At 42.0% G+C, this 23819-nt stretch overlaps 1 protein-coding gene across 1 annotated transcript in view; it reads right to left on the bottom strand.

The window, feature by feature from the left end:
* Positions 1-23819, bottom strand: part of JARID2 (jumonji and AT-rich interaction domain containing 2) — a 323190-nt gene that overhangs the window by 26823 nt on the left and 272548 nt on the right. The window contains 5 exon segments of the mRNA XM_054017985.1: positions 6416-6486; positions 6678-6796; positions 7356-7448; positions 12953-13446; positions 17818-18835. Coding sequence (XP_053873960.1) covers positions 6416-6486; positions 6678-6796; positions 7356-7448; positions 12953-13446; positions 17818-18835 — 1795 coding nt within the window.

Raw genomic sequence — 23819 nt, 5'->3', positions numbered from 1 at the left:
AACCTGTAAAGGTTGTTTGAAAACTGCTCACTGAAGGGATCTGCCAGCACATTCTGTATTCCTGGCAGATAAACAGCCTTCAGAGTAATTTCATGATGGATACAAAAGTTCCAAAGATGTACACACTCTTAACATGAAGGAGTAGACCTTAGTCCCCACTGCTTGTTTACATAAAATGGCTATTAGCTCCAGGACATTTGTGTGGAGCCTTGCTTCCTAAGGAGTCCATGTAGCTTGTGTTTGGTGATTGTCTAAATGGGCTTTCCACGCTAAAGTAAAGGAATCTGTCACCAATGTTTTTGATGGTATTGGAGGGGAGAATGGCTGTCCCTTTGCAGACTTTGAAGGGCCCCTTCCACCAATTTAATGACAGGACTTCTGGGTGGAACATGTATTAGGATGGACAGGTAATGTTTGCTTGGCTGATGCATAGTACAGATCTCAAACACCCTTGCATGCAACAGAAGTCTGGCAGGCTGAATTACAAAGGTGCAGGGGCCATGTGTCCTAGCAGTCAAAAAAGTTCTCGCAGATATCGTGTCGTAAACGTGCAGGTCGGCAGTATGACTTGGAATCTCAGGTGGTAGACAAGTCATCACTGTTAGGGAGACAAGTATGACTGCTATGAATTCTGTTTTTTGTGTTGGGAGTCAGTATTGACTTCTCTTTGTTTACTTTAAGGCCTAGAGAGGTGAACAGTTGCAGAGTCCGTTAAATGGAGTCTATTACTTGTTGGCACAACTTCCGATGAATGAGCTAATCATCAAAATATGGGAAAACTTGGACTCCCTGTCTTCTGAGGTAAGTGGCCATCACCACCAGCCATTTTATGAATACCCTTCGTGCTGTTGGTAGGCCGAATGGTGATGCCCTGTGCTAGTAGTGGCAATTGCCCACGTGAAACCTGAGGTATCTTCTGTGGGCAGCTGGGAGAGCTATATGGAAGTGTCTGGGAAGTAGAGAGCTACATACCAGTTATTCTGATTTAAGATTGGAATTAGAGAGGCCAGAGTCACCATCCTGAATTTGAGCTTGCAGATGAAGATGTTCAGCTCTCTGAGGTTCAGAATGGGTTGCCGGCTGCCTTTGTTTTTGGGAGTCAGACAATAATGAGAGTAAAATCTCTTTCCCCTTTGTTCCTGAGAAATTTCTTCCACTGCTCCAAGACTAAGAAGTGACTGCATCTTCTGATATAGCATGCTTTCAATGAGAGAGGTCCCTGAATAGGGATGGGAAAGGCGGGTTGGGGAGGGCTAGAACTGTATGGAATAACATATAAACTACAATTTCCAAGACCCAGCGGTCAATATAATTGGTGCTCCAGGACCCATTGATTAAATAAATTATTCCCAAATGAAGGGAATATAATTGGGAGAGCCAAAGGGGTTTGCTTTAGACCAAGAAGTCAAATCTGCTGCCTTCATGTCGACCGAGGTTGATCAGCAGAGAGGGTGGTGTGGATCCTGATGACCTCCTTCTGGGAAATTTCAGACATTTCCTAAGTGCCTGTATTGAAGGTAAAGGGATTGCCTCTGTTGTGGCTAGTGTTTACATTGCTTACACTTCGATGCAGGAGTGTGGACTCCTAAGAAGCTCAGTGTGGCACACAAGGCCTTTAGGGCTCATCTGTTTTCACACTAACAAGTTCAAATTCCTCAAAGGGGAGATCATCAACTGTTATTTGAGTTTCTTTACGGATCCCTGAACTGTGGAGCCAGGAGAATCTCCTCGTAGCAATTGAGGTGGCCATAATCTAGAGCAGCGGTTTGCAACCGGGGGCCTGTGAGCCCTTTCATGGGGGCTGCAGAGCCTGACCACTGAAACCTAGTGCCCCCCGTGGGCCTGAAGCAGGGAGTGGCACAGGGCAGAAGCCCCGAGGCCTGGAGTCCCCATGGGGCTGAATCCCCAAGGCGCCCCTCCACCCCCCATGGGGCTGAAGCCCCGAGGTGCCCCTCCACCCCCCATGGGGCTGAAGCAGGGAGCGGCACAGGGCTGAAGCCCTGAGCCCCAACACCCCTCGTGGGGCTGAAGCCAGGAGCAGCGCGGGGCTGAAACCCCGAGTCCTCTACCCCCCCTGCAGTCAGGAGCAGCGTGGGGCTGAAGCCATAAGCCCCAGCACCCCTTGTGGGGCTGAAGCTGGGAGCAGTGCGGGGCTGAAACCCCAAGCTCTCCCATCCCCCTGAAGCTAGGAGCGGCAGGGCTGAAGCCCCGCCGCCACAGGCAGAAACCGTGAGCCCATGGGCAGAGTTGAGGGGCACAAGGATGTTGCCCTCCAATCTGCAGTGCCTTACCCAGAGTGAGGTAGTCCTGGGGGCAACTCCACTCCCCCCCTGACCTCCTCCTCTCCCTCAGCCCCCCACCCTCTGGCCTGATCGTGGGCAGGAAGACAGAGCCAGGCAGTGAGGGGCAACTGCTCCTTTGGCTGATGGTGCTATGGAGTGGGCAGCCGTGGCATTTCCCCATATGCTGCTGGTGCCTGGGGTTGCATCTGCTCCTCAGCTCCCAGCCTCCTTTGACTGCTCACGCAGCCAGTCAGAGCCCTCAGAGTAGCCACCGCACACAGCCCCAGACAGGGGGGTGTCCTGATGAGATGAGTCAGGGGCTGGAGGTGGCACTCCCTCCCTGGACCCCACTGTGCAGAGCTGGCACGAGCCCTGCTGGCCTTCTCCCCACAAATAGAAGTCAAACTATGCCTATGCCCCAGGGTCCCACCCTTGGTCTGGAGGGCCCCCCTGCTGGTCCCTGGAGTTTTTCTAGCATGTTGAGGAGGGCCTCAAAGAAAAAGGTTGAGAACCCCTGATCTAGAGGCTGTATCTGCAGCACGTAGGGATGCCTGTAGGGACACGGGTGCCGTGAGCTGACTCAGCCGTGATATACGTTGTCTTAGGGAAATTGGTGTCTAAATCTGGTCATAGAATCCCAACAAGACAAGATGGTCTTCTGTCTGGGTCTCCTCATCTGAGCCTTGACCAGTCTGCTCTGCAGGTAGTGGAGCAGTTGGTCTAGTTGTAATGCCCCATTGTAAAGCTGTGGTTGAGATCTAGCACTCGACTAGAATGCTGATGCAGGCCTTCTAGCATGATGCATTTCCCTTGGAGCCCTATAAGGCCAACAGTACTGGTAGGCAAAATGGCAGATATTGAAGGGGTAGGGTATCAAAGTATAGTATCCCTTTTTGAACTTTTGTATCTGTGGTAATAGGAAGTAGCCCATGACATTCTCTCGGGTGTGAACGACCCTGAATACCTACACAGCAAGGAACAACCTGGTGAAACCTCCCCTAGTGCTTTCAGAGTCGGAAAGTGCATATTCCTCCAGAACAGGAGCTGTACCAATTGGTGTGCGGAAACCCCCACGGAATGTGCTTTAGCTGGTTCCGTAGATGTGTGCAGTACCAGTGTCAGGACAGCTGTTGGACAGTAGTGGGCAATTTGGTATCAAGGAGATCAATAGGTCTTTAGACGCTGTATTGGATTTTGGTAGTGAATATGTTAGCACTGAAGTCAAATTAAGGAGACTGAACTGGAACCAGGAGCCTTGGTGCTGAGGAGTCGGAACCAGGCATTTGTGCAGTACGACAAAAGACAGTCCGGAGGCATGAAGACTTGTGCCTGCATGGGTGCCAGTGGGACCGTTTTGGGGCCTTGTGTCACCCCTTGTGGCTCTTAAAGTAAAGGACCTGGTGAGGAGGAATCTCGGTCTCTTTTCTTTATGAACCTCGTGGTCTTTCTTCCCTGCCACCTGACATTTTCAAGACAAGCAGATTTAATCTTTAGAAACAGGAACTTCATCCCCATGAGTAGCTGATGACTTCCTCAGAGGTTTCCGCCCTGGGCATCCTGGAGCCTGAGAAGGAACACAGATGTCTCCAAAAGAAATGTCTTTATTAAGCAAGTCTCCCTAGCTCTCTGGGTTCTCTAATAAAAGGATCTACAGATGGCACGTCTCTCGGTAATGTGCCCCTTACCAGAAGCAATATTCATCCGCTGTGCCCATCAATTAGGGGCATTGCAGCCTTGCACAAAGGGCAGTTTTTGAAGGCTGGATTGTTCATAGTGTATGTCTACACTGCAATCTTAGGTGAGGCTGCAGCACACGTAGGCATAGCCTTAAATCTAGCTAGGGCAGCTAAAAATAAGAGTGGAGATGTGGCAGCATGAGCTGTACAAGCCCATTGGGGACCATACTTGGGTTGCTAGCCCATGCCGCAATCCATGTCCACATATCTTCACTGCTATTGTTAGCCGTGCTAGCAAGAGTAAAGCTAGCATGGGTATGCCAACCCGTGCTGCAATCACACCTCTCACTGCAGGGTGGCCATACCCAGAGAGAGTGATCCCCCTTCCCTCATAGGCAAGCAAAAAGCAGTTTCCTTACAAAAAGGGGAGAAAGGAAATGATATTAAATTACTAACACTAAAGCTAATCACTAACTATTTACATAGTTCACAGTGGAGCAGAGAGACTTGGACACTATGTTCCAATTCATAGCCAAAGGAGGAAAGAAGGAAGGAAGAGGCAGTTGGGGCTGTCCCACCCTTTATGTCCTCCGTTGGAAGCACGGCCTCACCAGACACCGCTGGCCAAGAGAATCCAGACTTGGTGCACATGTGCCCAGTACTCAAGAGTGGAATATACATGGACAATGCATCTTGAAGAACAACTTTCTGTTTCTACCAGAGCAGAGTGAATAATTCACAAAGAATAATATATTAAACAAATGTAGACTCTTTCAGCTCATAAAATATCTACCAGGCGATTGAAATGGCCTTGAATTTATTAGTTACTCAAATATCTTTTTTAATTTTCTACTTTATAGATTGATCGTCAATACCCAAAATTCAAGGTTAGTTTTGATTGGTCAAATAAGTCACTTGAAACTGTATTTGTTCTCTGACTGTGATAGTACTCCAGCACTGATATTTGTACACGTGATTGCGAATTCGGCTTTCAGTGCACTTTGTTTAAACCACTAAAACTTGAATGAAGTCCAAATGAATATTCACAGTAAATGTCGTCATTATTTTGCCTGGCATTGTGTTCTAGATTCTATAAATACGGAAGCAATATCTCAATCAATCACCACCCTGGGCAAAATGTTGACACAGATGTACAAGTAATAACTAAAAGGGACATTACAAGGAGAAGTAAGTGTCCACAGGTATATGGCCCCAACTGTTCATCAATTCTGTTCATCAATTCTGAACCTACAGATCACATTTTATGCCTTGAAACACAAAATACTCCAGGGCAATGTCCATCCATATGGGTTAGAAAACAAATGAGCACCTTTCTAGGTCTAGGAAAAGTGCCCATTTCCACAGAACAGATTGAGGATAAATTGGAAATCATGTCTCCACCAAACATGGTTATAAATGCTGCAACAAGCGGAAGCTTGTTTGGTATCCCTGTGGAGAACTGGGACATATTTGCATTTTTTTTATAGATATCATATACCCCCAGTTTATCTGGGTGACATTATCCTGCCTGAAGGCCAGGAGTTAAATCAAAGGCAGTTGTATAGGGGAAACCAACCAGGAAGCAAAACAATGGCAAAGAGAAGGCTCTGCAGGGCGGAAGCGGAATACCCCTTGTCTAGCTCCCTCCCGGCTGGAATGGGTTGCTCTTCCCAAGGCAAAAAGACTGGAATCCTAGGGAGTCCTAAATCTTAAAGACCCTAGAAAAGGGGTGGAGGAGGGGAATTGCTGAGCCAAGAGAGGTTGCTCAAGGTATGTCGGGGAAAGTTGACAGACTGATTGAGGCACACAGACAGGGAACATGCTGCAACAGGGCAGTGTGCTTCTCCCTGCCACAGAGGGAATTAGCAGGGCTGAGAGGTACTTAAACTTTCCTTGCCTGCTTGTGCAAGGCACAAGTGTAGGCCTTTTATTGGTTTACTCTTTGCTCTACATACTTTGTACCTTTGAGGAATGAATAAATACTACTTTGTTTTTAAGACGCTGTTTCTGTGTCACTGCAAACGTATGCTGTGACAGGCTCCCCAGGAGAAACTCACACATGTCAAAACCAAATTGGGCCTGTGTCGTTAACATGGTTGGAAACCAAGGGGCTGCAGCCCAGCGAGCCATCTAAGAGTGGGTGGGCTGCATGATTCCACCCAGAGTAAGGTGCAGGAAGCCAGACTTACCATGTAAGGGGGGGCACTTGAGAGGGACCGAATGGTGTCAAAGGCACAGTTTGCCCTGTAGCCATGACCATCCCAATCATTAAAATGTACAATGCCACTTGCACCTCTGTAATTTTAAACAGTGGGTACACATGGCTTTCTCCAGTAAAAACTGCACAGAACAAACAAAATTGATTCTGGCCACTCCAGACAATGCCAAAATTGTTGACTCCTAATACCACACAGAACATTGGGGGGTGGGGGAGAGGAAAGGGGGGAATCTGCTTACCAGGCACAGCACCAAGATGTCGCAGGATGGATCCTGTATTATTAGGAAGGACTGTAAGGTTCCACCCATGCCTGTTGAATGAAGTGATACACACATTATGTGTCAACATTAAAAACAAACTGGTCTAATAGTTGCTCTACATCTCAAACATTTGTAGTCATTCTTCTGACCTATAGTCTTATATGGATTTTGTACTGAATAGAATAGCTGTAGCATAACCGGCAAAATGCTATAAAAATCCAGATTATTTATCTAATTTTACCTTGAGAATGGTTCAGATTTTCCCACAGGAAAGCCGCTCCCATGTGTGTTGGTATCCACTTTCCCACAGTGCACTGCTACATGGCAATCCTTCTGTTCCACTAACCTCCAGTATTCTTGCTATAGCAGAAGAAGGCGGTAGTAAATGTTTAGTCCAACGAACAGAGTGAGAAAATTCCTTCACATGTTCACCAATCAACAGAAGGTTACGGTGCACTGATACTCTACGTGTTGCTCCAACAAAACATCTCCTCTTAGAGATGGATATACAGAACTTTAAAAATAACAATGAATTAAGACTTAACATCCCTTTTGGAGACTACTTATTTCCATTTTGCAGATGGGGAAACTGAGACTGAGTGCTGAAATGACTTGTGCAAACTCACACAGGAAGACTTTTGCAGAGACAAGAACAGAACTCCTATCCCCCAACTCCCATGCTGGTGCTTCAACCACAAGACCAACCAACCCTCCTGCCTGTCTTTAACTTGTCAGTGCCTTTATTGATGATATTAAGTAATGTCAGCGGGAAGAGCAGAGACAACATCTTAATTCTCTTCCTGCATCAGACACCTTCAACCAGTCTACTGTGCCACTTTGCGATTTAACTTTGCAGAGCCATCCCTAAATCCTCCATACGGAAAGATTTCCCATCCCTAGGAGCTCTCGTGCCCCTCACCTCTATTTCAGCTACCGAAGGCTCCTTGTTGAAGCACATGTTCATGATGTTTCTTGCCGTCCGGTAAAAGGTTGTTAAAGAAACAGACCTACCCTGTGAATCAAGAGAGTACAATTAAAAGTGAAATTAAAAATGGTATCTCCACCCCCCAGTGTTATTTGCTGTGCAAATCTTACCTTACACAGCCCAAAACCGGGAGAGGGGAAAGGACAGAACGTTCTCTAAGAATAGGTACAACAGAGTCCATTGATCTAATATACATTTCTTCCTGGAGCAAGCATCTTAAATGCCATTAAAAGCAGTAGAGGATTCCAGCTTTTATCATGGCAAGCAGCAGCTGATACAGCAAGTGAACCTATGCAGATGATATTTTAAAACTTGCACCCAGTCAGTTTCCATTTTTAAGGTCTCACTTGTTAAAACACTTTTCCTAAACTCATTTAACCTATTTTTCTGTGCAAACAGATGCTGTTCAGGATAGAACATGCATTACAGGTGGACACAAAAAGGATGAGCTGGAGCTATATTATACTTTATATTCAGTAATTGCATGTATAACAAAAACAACAACAACAAGGCAGCTAGGCATGGTTCAATAACAATATTATTAAGACCAGGGATTGGTATGGGATGGTGGGGATGGGGAGTTACAAAAGCAAAATAGTAGAATGTGTGTTGCTTCCTTCGTCCACTACTTTGTCTGCACGATATCCTTTAGATTGTAAGCTGGGTGGGACAAGGAACTGTCTTATTCTGTTTCTATAGAGCACTTAGCAAACTTTTCAATATTCTTTCGCGTGTATATTATTCTTATATTATTAGATGCTCACACACGCATATAATAATAAACACATTTCAATCTAATAGAGATCCATAGGAAGACATAGCATCAGCGCTTCATATATCTGCAACCAGATTGCCAAAGATCTTAGTAAAATATGGAGGTCAAGTTCTCAGTGTATGATCCAAAGTTGGAAATGTGTAAAATAAGCCATAAGTTTTTATGTTAGTATTAACTGAGACCATGTTAAAGGCTTACAGGAAAAGAACAGTGTGGAGACAGGAAACATGCCCTCCCTTTAAGGCTTGGGATATTGGAACCTGCCTATACCCTCTGGTGAAAATGCAGCCTATATTTAGGTGCTTCAAGTTCTTCCATCACTCTAGACTAAGAAAATAACCTTAAAAAGCTAAGGGACGTGAAGGACGACAGCCACTTAGCCACCAAACTTTGCAATATTTTGGTCTGGCCATGGTGATGTGTACCAATTGTAATAGGCCAGGCCAAGAACAAGACTTGAAAAGGAATTTCTGCTTTACAAACATGAAGTTTATCCCTTGTCTCCATATCTACCTCTCTTTCCTCTGACACCCAATTACCTTCCTTCACATTTGCCAACCCTCTTCCTCTCAAAAAATAAAGAAAAACCTAAGATCCACCACCCCAGGAGCTAAACTTCTGGTAAATGACCATTTAATCAGCTGGATTATTATTATTATTATTATTATTATTTTTAATGGTGAAACATGATCTGCTAAATTGCTAAGACTATATTTCTGCTTAGTTTGAGCAAGAACTCTACCCAAGAGTAAACCAGGAACAATTACACAGCAGTTTTTTTTTCCTATAAGAGACTAAGTCTTTTGCTAAAATATCTAGGGTCCTATCATTTTGTTTTTGTTTTGTTTTAAACTGAATGCAGGGCAATTAGCTGCTACAAGAAGTCTGCAAAATGCCCAGGGCCCCAGACTCTCATAAACCTCAGAGTTGGATGCTCTGTGATACAATGAGCAATTGCCTTCATCTTTTACTGCCCTTGTGAATCTTTTATTGAGGCAGGCTTTTAAAACATGTCCTCAAATTGTTCTGCTCCTACAAACAGTCTTCAAACTTGTCATCAGGGAAGTATATGTACGAGCTGCTAACAAATGCTCTGTAGAAGCTTTTTAGGTTTAAGATTGTTTGCCTGCTACTTTGTCATACAAAACAGAATAGGATTCAGGACTGAGCCTCCAAAATTAACTATGTCCTCCAAATTCTGAGATGGGCGGTTGCGCTATCATAAGGAAGAAACCTGCATACAATAGTGGACGGAATCATTTAAAAAAGATTGAGAAAAATCAAGAACTTCCATCAAAAATTTCACATCCTTCCACCTTAGCCCGAAAGTCACAAAACATATATGGGCTGATGAGCTTTCTACATGAAAAATTTGACACCATTTTCTTGAGGATCATTAAGAGAAAATATTTTAAGGTTTTGCGCTATAAAATGGAGCTGGCTGAAAATAGACTCACAATACAAAAGTATTACTGAAGTGCAAAACATCTTTTGAGGTTCCTGAGAAGATTTTAACAGTTAATACTACTAAGGATCCTCTAGGAACTTAGAAGTATTAAGCAGAATCTTTGAAGCAGTGAGGAGCCTTAACAGAAGAATAGCTGAATGGCAAAATTCTATTGTGATACTTCATTCTACATACTTTCCCTTTTCTCTCCTTAATAGTAATGTAAGAGTCCTGAAAATTAACTCAAGTCAGGAGAGCCCAGACTACGGCTAGATGAAATTTTTCAGACAGTTTTTTTTTGCTGAAAAACCCAAATTCAGGTCAACCAAACATTTCATGAATTTGTGCCATTTTTAGTGAACTGTTGTGGTTTTAACTAATTGTTCTGTCATTATCCAAACAAAACACACAAACCCAGATTTTTTCCTGCTAGACTCGCCAGGGGAGTTAGGCATGCAAAGGAAGAGGTAGTGGTGGTGTGGGAAACCCAGGTTTGAATCCCAGCTCTAGAGCAGGGACTGGAACCCAGTGTCTCCCTCCCAGGTGAGTGCCCAAATCACCAGTCTGTTGGCTCTTCTGGGATGGGGGTATCAGTATCTCCTGCTGAAGCAGTTTCACTTTGTATAAATAATTAGTCATTAGAGCGGGGGCTCGAACCTTGGGTCTCCCACCTCTCAAGCCACCAGGCCACATAGTCACACTCTCTCTCTCTCTCTGGCCCAATGACTATTCAAGTATTTTATCAAAATATTTTATTACTTCTGTATATGGCATTAGTGAGAACTGTACTTGAAAAGAAGTGGTCTCTTCCTAAAAATATGCCCCAATATAACCACAAGATATTAGACTTGATGCAGGAATTACTGGGTGAAATTCTATGACCTGTGTAACGTAGGCAAGGACAGATGAGCACAATGGTCCTTTCCGGCCCTAAATCTATTAATTTACAAAAACCTTTCTTGAAGTGGAGCTAAGGTTGCTGTCACACAATAGGACCTTTCTATCCCTTTACCCTTCTGGAACATAAGACTTAAAAACTCAAATATTAGGAAATATTCACTTAAGGTCTTCTCACATATCCCCAAAAAAATGTTAGTGTGACAAGAAATGCCACCCTCCCCCCAACAAACATACTTATGCAAGCCAGGGAATCTGCAGTTAAAGTGCTGTTTCATTCATAATGAAAGCACACAACCTTAGCTCTAATCCATAAATAGTACGGCTCAGCTAAGGCATCTGCACACTATGGCTGGGAGCCACACTTGACTCACAGCAGGGCAGCTGTTCATTCTGCAGAGTCAAGAACAAAATATTATCTTAAAAACAAAAATGAGTTCGCTTTCAGAGCTTGTTCTCGATGCGAGACACCAGTTCTCACTGCATGTTTTTCCTCTACCTCTGTACAGAAAAGTATAAGACACGTTGTGATTTTAGTAACAGAACCGGAGTTTAAGGCTAGGTGGTCAGATTTTGGGGGGTTGTGTCTCTGGAACCCCTTAAGCAAACATTCTCAAATGTGTACTATATATTCTACCCTGGCCCATACCAATTTTCAAACAGGTTTGAGTCTGACTGCATGTGTGGTTTTAAGGAGGATTGCAAGTTTGGTTGTAAGCAGAAAACATGTTGCAATGTTATCTATAGTACCACCCTGTAATTCAAGACTTCCTGTCTGGTTTGGTTCTTGTATCTTGGCTGCCTTTGCTAGATGGGGGTAGCATGAATCATGTCAGCCCTGAAGTTCACTAATATTTAAATAGTTTACGTGCTAAAGCATATGCACATTTTAAAAGTACATTTATTAAACTTCATTAGACCTCTACTTGGTCATGTCACAGTGCCGGGGCAGGACTTAATGCCTTCTCAAGGTCCCTTCCAGTCCTACATTTCTATGATTCTATACTGGGTCCGATATTGCGAAGTCCTGAGAGTCTACCACAAGGTGTTGAAAGCGCATCGATGAGAGTTTAAGAGCATTTAGCACTTTGCAGGAGGCATTCAGAACTGAGCAGGTTCAGGCTCATTATTAGAATGTTCATTCCTGAACTTCTCCCTTAATTCTAATGGCTGATTAGGATATTTCTCTGCACAGACTCACTCTTTTTGTGTACAGTCTCATCTCCCTCTAAAATGTAACTCTTGGGGACTTTATTCTGGTAAGCAGTGGGGTGGTGTTTTCTCCCTTTCGTTAAGGTTGTATGTGCAGATCAGTATGTCCTAGTCATGTTTCATTTGTTATTAAATTCAAGATATTAAGTACAAAAAAGGCCTTTTAACTATGCACAGGGATTATCATTAATGTAGCTGCCATTAGATAAGGCTTGTATCTTAATGTGATAGAAACGTCGTTAACGGTTTGTTTTAACACGGGAGTGAGAAGGAAGTCCCAGAACAGAAAGCTCTTCAGCTGACAAATTCTAATGCACTGCTGGGCAGAAGAAATGTGAATGAACTTTCTTAAATGCAATTCATGAGCTTAGTCAGTCTCTAAATAGCTCAACAAAAACTACTTTGGACAGTAACACTGGGAATGCTATCTGTTTTCATTTCATAGTGACAGGAGTGAGACTGGGGAGGGAAAAGTGGTATAGCAGCTTACTGGCCACAGACAGTAAGTACTGTATATTTCTCCCTCTCAGCACTGCTAAACAATTCAATCTAACTAAAAAGTACACTGCAAGTTATGATGCCAATTCTTGCTCAATAGTGGGAGGCTGCCAATAAAATACAATGAAAGAGACAACAAGCCTTTGTAAACGGGTGTGTTTAAAGTCTGGAGGAACAAGCATTATGACCATTTGTGCTTAGCGAAATTTGGCATCGCAGTTGAAAATATTGTTTGCATTTCAATTCGCACTTTCTAAATCTTGTGTATTTTTAGCGACATTAGTTTTGATGGCTCTATCAGGGGAGCAGTACTCTGCTCAACTGGCAAGAAACAGGCGAGAGAGAGAGTGGAACGTTACTTTAAATGTCACTAAAAAAATGAAAACAAATGTTGTGTCTGCTAGGATAATTGCTTAGTGTATTTCTTAGAAAGAGTCAACTCCATAGATGGAGGGGGACTAGTGTTCTATGTAGAACATCCACAAAAATAACATTTTCTAGTCTGTCAAGCCCCAGTAAGATCAGGATGGAGTTAATACCCCCTCATCAAACTGCCTGCAGCAATTAATAGTCGAGCAATTGATGCTGGAACACCACTGTGGCCCTTGACTGACTCCAGCTGAGTCTTACCACAGTGCAGTGCAGAGAACATCTGCTTCAATGCTTTCACAGAAGAAAATCAGCAGAAGTGGTCTTTACTACCTTGTATATACACTTGTGTAAGTCGCTAAGAACCCCCTTCTCCTCCTCCTCCTTCTCGATCTCCTTTTCCTGAGCGAAGAGTCGCCGCCTGCCCGTTTTCAATGGGATATCAACTTCTTTCAACTTGTTACGGAAGCCGTTTTTGTGAACCACACCATTGATGAGTCCATTTTTGGGCTCGAACCGGGGCAAGGAATGGAACTTATAGGCGTTTTCTGAGTGTCCCTCCAAAGGACCTTTCCTCTTCTCTAAGATCTCCTTTTCCAGCAGGACTTCCTTCTCTAGTTTCTTGTGCTCCTCAGAGGAGAGGGAGTCATAGGAGAGCAAGTACTGGCAGTAGGCTTCCTGCAGCTTTGCTAGCCTGTCCTGTGCAGTTCTGGGGATGCGTAGCATATCTGCCAGCTTGTTCCATTTCTTGAGGTCAGTCACTTGCTGCATGCCACCCATTTCATTGATCAGCTGGAAAAAGCAGGCCAAATCTAGCTCACAGCCTCCTGGAGTCCATGTGTGTGGGGTGGTGGGGAGGGAAGAGGGAAACACAGGAAACAGTTAGGAAAATTTTTCACAGACTGCATTCAACATTTCTTTACTACTTATATAATATCAGATTCTGTTCAGGTGGGACACTCCATTTTCTCAAAATCCTCAGTAATGCAGATACGAAAACAGAATGGAACAGTCAAATATTCAGTGTTTCCATTTTTAAAGTGCCCAAGTTCTGACTAAGATACTCAGATTGCGGAGATTATTTATTAAGTGGATCATATTTTGGTGTTCACACTAACCTTCCCCACGGCTACTTTTGGCCTCCGTTTTGGGTTCAGTTGCCACGTCACAAGTTCAAGCCCTAGCTCTGCCTGATTAAGATTGGTCTTCTATATTCCAGGTGAATACCCGACTGATACCCAGCTACTCTGAGGGCATGCCTCCCAATCTCTCTCTCTCCCTCATCCCTCTCCCCACGCTCCTTGAAATTTCATCCACTCAGAAACCTTCCCAGTGAACTTTAGTCAAAACTGAGTTTCCACAAAAAGTTTTGGTTTTGATGAATCAGCATTTTTGAAAACAAAAAAATTCCCAACCAGCTTTATATAGGCGTAGTGCAGAGTTTTTAAACATTGGTACAACACTTTCAAAGTCTGAAGCATTATATAAGAGCTAAGTATTACTATTAAAGCATTTTTCTACATTAGTAAACAAAAACAAGGGGAAAACCAGGAGGAAAAACTGAGGAAAATGGAGATTCATATCTCCATAAGCATCACAAACATGTTTCTGTCAACTCAAACAGATGAAATGTGACTGATCTAAAGTAAAAAGCTCCAGATGGGTCCACGGAGTGGCGTCCTCTAGTAATTTAGTAAGGATGGTTATTTGCATTTTACACTGTGTATTAGTTTTAGAAACTGCAAGACCATCAGGAGAATGATTCATTACTTTCTGGGAAACTTCAATCAAAGAAAAAAAAATAAAGACTATAAAAAAGCTTTTAAATTCTAGCATAAAGACAGTCAAAATAATGATAAACTTTCCATCCAAAAATAAGAATTTTAAAGAAAATCTCAGTATCACATTTAGTCAAAGGACAGAATTAATCATCAACAGAAAAAGGTTCACAAACTGACCAAAAACTGCCCATAAATAAGGAGGACAACTGCTATAGGAAAAACTAAAAACACAACATTACGATCATCAACACTGTTCCCAAGTCATCTTTATCTCCTCTTTCCATTCTGAGAAAGTCATGGAAACATGAAGGATTAGCAGTCTTTTAATGTGAATTTAATAAATATGACTTGGAAACAGTACTGTAAAACCAGAAAGAAGCATCATCATTCTAAATGACACCTCCACTGCTGCGATGATAGCTACCTCCTCTCAAACGCAATCAACAGTCTGTCCTGTTCAGATTCCTCTACTATGCCTTTTAGCATAGCATCTGAGCTGTATGTGTGCATCTCCTGCAAATTAGCCATACTGTCTTACAGTATTTCATAGCTGTTCTAAGATTTCTCATCTCCATTCTCTTCCTTGACCGTTTTTCCCTACCCTTCAGCACTTTCCTTTGAGGCAAACTCAGTGACGAGGCTCAGAAGCCTGGAGACACATGGAAAATTTTTGCAAAGTTTATCAACAGTGCTGCAACTGAGGCAGAACATTTTGGGGGGAGTCCCTTATTAAAATGTTGATAGCGCATCACTGGTTAGATGACAAAAATGCCTGTGCCTGGACCACAGGATAGTTTGTACTGGTGCTGAAACAATAGGTAACGATTTTCCAAGTGTTTGACAATGCTCTAGGGTAGGTTAAAGGGCAGAACAAGTATGTCTTGTGTAGCAACCATTCCTAGTTAAAGTAGTGCAACTTCCACCTACGAGGAGAGGGGTGGTGAGAGCAACACAATGGGAGAAAGGAAACAAATTTGAGAGGTTTTTGTTCTGTTACTTGTAATCCTTCACATAAAATCGCACTCAAGCAACACACAGCTTTTTTGCTCATGCACCATTGACAAACAAATGGAAGGTATATGATCTGTATGAAGCGGAGTAACATCCCTTCAATTCTGAAAGACTATGTTAATGGCTCAGTTTCATATTAAATGGCTTTGTAATACAACATAAATATCTGCATGCTCAGTTTAAATCACCAATCTCGAAACACTTCATCACATGCTTAAAAATGTAATGTTCTCAAGCACAACAAGATGGAAGCTACTTCAGAATGTCAGAGCTTGAGTCCTCTCACTGAATACGTATGCTGTACTACTGTGGGGGCTTTGTAACACCTGCCCTCGTTAAAGATTGTTAAATGGTTTCAGTTACAACTCCATTTCACATGGTCATAATTTTCTGAAACAAACACTCATTTTTAGGGTGAAACTTCCAGGGCTCATAGCAAATGGCTGAAATTGGAGACTTGGCAGGGGTTACTAAGGACTCTCATCTGACAGTTAAAAAAAAAATCTTTATCAAATCAAATGTTGGGATTATTTGAAAATTAATACTGAGCAAGCTCAGTGAAAAAAATGTAAAAAAAAAAAAAAAAAAAAAAAAAAAAAAAAAAATCTTCAGGTGTGCATTTAAGGCCACATCCTGGCCCCTCTGAAGTCAATGGCAAAACTCAATGATCTTCAGTGGAAATGGGATTTGGTCCTTACAGCAGGAGTATGCATGTGTGCACACTTGTTATCTCAAAGAATTTAAAATATCTACTGCTGAAGCCAATCTATTTCTAATCCATGTGCTCTGATTACCTTCAGATTTCTCTTCCCCTTCTCCTCAACATTTTGTTTGAATTTTAAACTTAAAATACATAGGAAATTAAATGTGTAAAGATTAACAGTAACACAATCTTAAAGCTGTGAGACCAGATACGCAAGAGCCAGGAAATTTAATCAAAAAGTTAATGTTGCATCAGTAGGTGTTAACGCTGCCATATTGCACATATGTTGTATTTTCCTCTTTCCCTTGCCAATGTAACATGAATTTAATACTCCTTGTTATTAACATACAACCATTACAGATATTAGAAATGCCGAAGGATCAATTTAATTCTGCTAGAGTAATCTTAACTTTTGGAATTCCCTGAACTTTTGAGTATTTGATCTCACAACTTAATATTACAGCAATCCTACTTTTCTTCAGGCATTGTACTGTAGAATACTAATCCTTACTCCCTTTTCTTAAATCCTGTTGAAATATTGTACTGCACATTACAAAGGAGTTCTTGGTTAATATTATAATCTTGCAATGTCTGAATTCTTTTGTTTTCTTCTTTTTTCATGTATTTATGTTGTGAAAACTGAAATAAAGTTTTAACATAGAAAAAATGGTGTGTACACCTGAGGTAGAAAGAAAGGAGTTTTCTTTAAACAAAGTAATGTGCAGAGCTGCCTCCCAGGGAATAATGCCTCAACTACAAAAGTAGTGTGTCAAGTTGTACTGTTAAAGGTCTCTGAGTTATAACTTGGTTAGAAGTTACTAAAAAAAGAAGTGTTAAATAAAAATTTTAAGCAACCAAGATAAATGTATTATATTTTCTAGGCTGCTTAGAAAAAGCAGATTTAAAGTTAAATTTCCTAAAGATTCAAATGTTTCCCTTAACTAGCATGTATGTTCTTTACAAGCCATTGTCACCTTTCTATTACTTATGTCATATCTGACAGCAGACCATAAACCAGGAATTCCTTTAAATAAACGATTCTCACTCAGGCATTAGCCATGGCAGCTACCTGCTGGGAGAAATAATGAAACCGCCATTTTGCAATGAACCACATTTTACTGCTTATTCTTGACACTTAATGGTTGTTAAATGTCTGCAGGTCACTAGAAATTTGTGATCTTAAGTGTCTGGATAACCAAACAGAAGTCAGTTCATAGACCTTTTTTTGTTTGGCTGGTTGATTGTTTTTTGAAAGAAGAAATTCTGGAGATGGAAAAAGTAAGATTCATTTTCTAGTTTAGCAGCACTACATAAATCGCAACAGAAAACCTCTTTGGAAAACCCCTAAAAACTTCCAATGTAACTTTAGATCAAGAATCTTAATATTTATATTTATTCTTTTTATAAGTAAGTTGGAGGGAAAAAGATGGTCTTGAAATTTGAGTAGAGAGACCTATGAAGCCTTTTGCCCTAGGTAAAATCAATGAAGAATCAGGCAGTAATAATGTGCTGAAGTGAATCAGCATGGAGAAGCCTGCACTGCACCCACCTGCACGGCACCTGGTCTATGAATAAACAGAGGGAAATCTAGCGTCCTGCAGTTTCACAGGGTTCAATTAATCACACAATCAAATGAAGCACAAAATTTACTGCGCAATGTTTATAAACCGAAGCCAAAGGCCACCAGGAGCCACAGCCCTTACCGATGAGTGGGAGCTCATCCATGCTAATGCCCTGAGATTTGAGGTGCTTCTTGATGCAGGCCAGCCGCTGCACGTTGGGTCCCCAGCGCCTGCTGAGCTTGTGTATGTGCTGAATCTGTGTCACAAACCGCATTTCATCATTCAGCTTGCACTCAGGTCTCCAGTCTGCAGGAGGAATCACCCTACACATCCCATACTTCTCTACCTGAGCTCGGACTGACTCAATGTATATCAACGGGTCATGGAACTCCTTCGCGGAGGGCCGAAGGATGGGAATCTCATCCATCATTGCCCACCCAGACTTGCTACTACCCTTTTCGTGCTTTCCTGTTGAGTCGTGTGGCTTGTGCAAGGACTCAGTTTGAGAGGTAGAATGATTTTCACAGGAGGCATTTTCAGTTTTACCGTGTGCTTGTTTCCCTGGCGTATTCTTTCCAGCAGTGGCTCTTTTCGGCCTATTTCTTTCCAGAATCTTCTCTGGCACTTCCTTTTTCACATGTCCATTCAGCAAGGGCTTTTCCACTGCTGCCTTTTTGCTTGCAGCTTCTGTCAAGCTGACTGCCCCTTTCATTTTCTTGCTGGGTGACTGTATTTTGTCTATATGATTCGTCTCTTCCAGCCTCCTCTTAGAATTGCGCAGCCCCTCCCTCAACTGTCTCCCCACCTCCTTAGTGCATGCCTTTTGGTTCAACTTGCCATTGACCTTGACACCATTAACAGCGATATTGTTAGACTTGGACGCTCCAAGGGATAGCACCTGTTTGCGGGTTTTTGCATTGCTACTTTCTGTTTTCCCTGAGATTGTATGGTGAACAGGTGAACTGGGTTTGTGGTGATTTAGTTTGGTTTCCTTGACCAGTTCTTTCTTGGCTTTGGTGTATGTGACGGTTCCCTTTGTCACTGTTGCAGTGTACTTCACAGTTTTGGATGGTGAAGGTCTGACTTCTCTCATCTTTTTGGCACTGGCTGCATTTGCACCTGGCGATGACATTCGAGTGATTCCGTTGACCTTAGAAACCTTGGAAGCCGGAAGTATTGTAGAGGAAGCAGAAGGAAGAAAAGAGAAAACAAAAAGTAAATTAATAAAAGACTATTTTAATGGAAACACCCACAGAGAACCAAGTCATGCAGTCCTGATGAGGCTGCAGGATATGGCTCCCTTAGCGCAATCTGCATTTCACAGGTTTCACCCAGACAAGAGCAGGATCTGGACACTTTTTAAAATAAAACCAGAACTGAAAACAAATAAAGTCAAGCCTGCTCTCAGAGTATGAGGCAGGTACCTCTGCCTTAAGGAGAGGGTCACCTGACTCATGCAGCTCTAGTTAATAACACTACTCCACTCCTTATCTACTGTAAAGTCCTTGATAGCATCATGAGGACAGATGCTTGAGTCTATAACTAAAAAGAACTAACCATTCGCCTGTATCTAAAATAACTAGTGAGATGGACATGGCTAGTTAACATCAATGGAAGGTGCACAGAACACCCACCCACTCCTTTACTGATCTGAAATTGATAAATCTATAAATCTGAAATTTATATCCAAAAACACAAACATCTGTTTGTCTATATCGCTGAAACACTATGTACCCGACAGATCAGGATGGCCGTCAAGGATCCAGTCTATCATATATACTGATTGTTGGGAGGCACTCTATTAAAATTGTTAATACAGAATAGAAGTTTGTACAGTAGTTCTGATATGTGCAGATACTTGGTTAAGTTTTATATCTGGGCAGTTTTACTTCTATACAGTATATTTTATTGCATCATATTATCCAACTCAAGTGCTTTAAGTTATGCATCTAAACCCAGTTAGGAAACTAAAAGTAACAGCCTAACCATCAGAAGTGCTGAGCATGGACAACTATCATTGGCTTCCAAGGGAACTTCTGAAAACCAGGTCACTTCTATTTAAGTAACTAAGTTTAGGAAGCCAAGTTTAAACACTGCAGCTTTAAATTCTTAACATCAGCTGGGCATCAGCAGTTTATGAGAATGCAAAAAGCAACCACCAAATATCCAAAGTCCGGACCTTCTATATATGTACCGACAATGGATGCTCATACTGGATAACCACGCTTAACCCGAACTCAGTTAATACCTTGCACCTCTATAAATGTCCTTCCAAGGATTTCAAAACCATTTTCAAATAATTAAACTTGATAATCCCTCTGCAATAAAGACAAGTATTATTATCCCCATTTTATAGGGTGACCAGATGTCCTGATTTTTATAGGGACAGTCCCAATATTTGGGGCTTTGTCTTATATAGACGCCTATTCCCCCCCCCCCCCATGTCCCAATTTTTCATACTTGCTGTTTGGTCAGCCTACCATTTTATTACTGGATATATTGAGACACAGAAAAGGTTAAATGACCTGCTGAGATCACACAGTGAAATCAACAGAATGGTAAGGAGAACCTAGAAGTTCTGACTCCCACTCCGCTGCTCTAGCCTCTAGAATAAAAAGCCTCCCTCTTAGTTATCTCCCTTGGATTATACTGTATATATACACATACACTCTCCACACAGTTTCTCTGCTGTTCTCAAGAGCCTAGAGCTGGAATGGTGCCCTTTTAAAACCAGCCAGCATTCTCCTCTTCACATGACTCCAGCCGTTAGAGAAACCGAAGCCCAGCTTCTTCTAAGGAAAACCTATTTACTGGATGGTTTCAGGTTTCCTTGTGAACATTTTAGATAAACGGAGGCTTATACTGTATATAAAACTTAACCATTTACAATTAAAAATGCATTTGCAAGCCTGCCCCGTGACCTGGGAAGTGTTGAATGCAAGACCTGGGTAAGATTCTTTTTGGTTTCTCACTCCCTGGAGCAGGTGTGGCCTGGGAGAGCTGTGGAGGCAGCCCCTGACCATCAGGATGTACCTTGAGCATCCCCATCTTGCTTTTTTATGTAGCAGTGACTCTAAAGGAAATCCCAGGCAATCATTTAGGAGGGTAGCTGTGACACATGGCCTCAGGAAAACAGATGGAGGGAGAATGGAGGGATCCTGACAACTTTGATAAGACACCTAAAATATTCCCCTTCCCAAAGGCAAAAAATGCATTGAACTCTTTTACAAGTTTTAGGCCAGAATTAAAACTGCCAAGATATAAACCCCTGGAAAATTGCATTTACTAGGAAAACTGCAACCAGTTAGTGCCATTACAATGCCTCGGCATAACAAGATAGATCTCTCAGAGCCAGTTATGAAGCTGAAGGGGTTCATCTGACTAATGCTATCTAACCTTCCATCCTACATTATGAGCACAACATTTTAAATCCTGGTTCACCCTACAAAGTTATTTCAAAGAGGGTTCGGTCTGCTTTCAGTATTATACTTGTACCAGTGTCTTCTACATTTGAAGATACATTTCTCTTCTAGATTCCCCAGCACTAAGCCAATCTTATAAGGCTAAAAAGAACTTGAGAACTTCCTCTGAACTGTCGTCTTGTTAGATAAGCTACAACTTTATGGTTTTGAGATGTTTCATTTACTCTTCTTGTCCTCCCTCCCAAGAAGCCCACAGCTATCTCCCATACATAGAAAGAGCATGCACCTGGCGTATTTACATACAGAAATATGTATGGACCAGAATAGACCATACTTCAAACTGTATTAGGCTGCAATAAGCTTCTTCAACGGGAAACAAATGGAACAAAGAACATGGTCATAGCCATCAACAAAGTGTTTGGTGGATTCAGAATTTCACATTGGCAAATGTGAAATTCTCTTTGGCTAGCACCCACCTATGCTTCCTTTGCCTGTATTTGTCTCTCAGGATCCAACAGATGATTGGTACCAAAGAAAACAAAATAATTGTGGTAGGCATTTTCTTACCTTTCTACAGTTGATACGTCTCCCCCCAATAACGGCCAAACCAAACATACACACACAGAGAGTCAGCCTAATAAATTGACCGCACTCCCAGCTGCTCAGGTTCACCACAGGGGGTCTAGTGACACAGCTCCATCCCGCGACAGTGCTTACACTGACCACATAAGAAAGAAGTCAATTTAATTCAGGTAGTAACAAAGTGTTTGACAATAGCCTTCAACACTCGTTAAAGTTTTGTGCTAACAGTGAAACCAGGCATACCAATACACTTGTCTCTAGTTTTCAGCTACCCTCTCATTTTAGCTGATATATATATTTGTCTTCACACCACTCTCATTCATGGTACCGACCAAAGTACTTTCCTAACACATGAAATTTTGTTAGCTCTTTTAATGTTAAACTGTATGGGGCCATCACACAGTCTTGCAGCAATATCTTTTGGTCTTCACAGCGGAGCCATCAATGGATGCAGAATCCTTCAGGATTCCATAGTGCAGGGGTTCTCAAACTGGGGGTCAGGACCCCCTCAGGGGGGTCACGAGGTTATTACTTGGGAGGAGGAGGGGGTCACGAGCTGTCAGCCTCCACCCCAAATCCTGCTTTGCCTCCAGCATTTATAATGGTGTTAATATATGAAAAGTGTTTTTAATTTATAAAAGGGGTCACACTCAGAGGCCTGCTATGTGAAAGGGGTCACCGGGACAAAAGTTTGAGAACCACTGCTGTAGTGTCTCTCCTCACTTTTTTTTAAATTATTATTAAAGAGTTTAAGTATTCCTTCAAGACTGTTTGTTAGATTTGCATTGGTTTACACATGCCTCCACACAGCACCTAGGATCAATCCTCGCTCTCTCTCTCTCACACACACACACACACACACACACACACACAAAACAGCTTATTAGGAAAAAATATATAATTGTTTGAGTCCCATAAGATGTCAAGCTTTTTCATTTGCTTATTCATTCATTTGCATTGGTACATAGTTGGGAGTTTTGCAGAGCTAAATTATCCTATTAGACCAACAGAGGGCCCTATTGAACTAGATTTTCTCTCCCCACAATTCCTGTGGCGTTGGGGGGAGGGGGTTGGGGGAAGACTGCAAGGCAGATAGTGTGCAATTGACAAGAGCAACTGCACACCAGAGAGAAAGAGAGAGAGAGAAAGAGAAACATCTGTGGGTCTATGATGCTCTCTACCTTTGTTTCCTATAGGACAACTAACCCCCTCATCATCCCCTGCTGTCACCACCAGCAAAAACATGCTGAAAATAGAATGGTCCTGCGGCTGGCACTCGAATGAAACAACTCTCCTCTTTTTGGAAAGCACTAAAGAATTCAACAAAGATTCATCAGAAGCAGAAATTTAATGCTGTCCCCACTAACTGCAAGGTTAATGTTTTGCAACCAGTTAAATCACTGTATATGAGTAACCAGCCCTTTTACAATAGCTCAGCTAGTAACTGTCAAGTTATCAACAGATTCATAAAAATAGGGAGCCAGTTTTTTTCTAGTATTGGGTTGTGGATGAAAATTAAAGGTTTTTCTTACTGATTTAATTTTAAGCTTACAAAACTGTCAACTTTGAGCCCCTTCTATTTTCTTGAGTTTTAAGATGATCACTATATTTGAGGCAGATTACTTTATGTTTGCATAGCACTATGAACAGTAGAGGAATATATAAGGATCGTTTTTAGCATTTGTGTCTTCCTTATTGTAGCATGACAAAGAGTCTAATATTGTGAATGCACACAACTGCCCAAGTTAAATTAAAAAAAAAAAAAATCTTGAATCCTGGAGGAAGTTATTTCACATATATTCCCTAAACAGCATAGGCTAAATAGAAAAAAGTGAAATACAAAATCTGCTGTTCAGCAATCTCGTAATCAGAGTTACTTTCCCCAGTAACAACAGTGTACTTTAGGAATAGCTGACACTGTTGTTAATTTAGTTTTATACTGCAACTTTAAAGTATTTTACAGTTACATATGCCAAAATCCCTATTAGAGAAAGACAGAAAGAAAGAATTTCCTGATCAGAATCCTATAGTGCTCAAACTCTGTACTATACAAATCTGATTTTAGCTATGATTATTGTGGTTCAAAAACAAATGCTATTCAGATATTACAAAAGGTATACTATAACCACAAAATATTAA

This window comes from Malaclemys terrapin, chromosome 2 (assembly GCF_027887155.1).
Source record: "Malaclemys terrapin pileata isolate rMalTer1 chromosome 2, rMalTer1.hap1, whole genome shotgun sequence".
Lineage (NCBI taxonomy): Eukaryota > Metazoa > Chordata > Testudines > Emydidae > Malaclemys > Malaclemys terrapin.
This window is presented reverse-complemented; position numbering and strand designations above follow the sequence as displayed.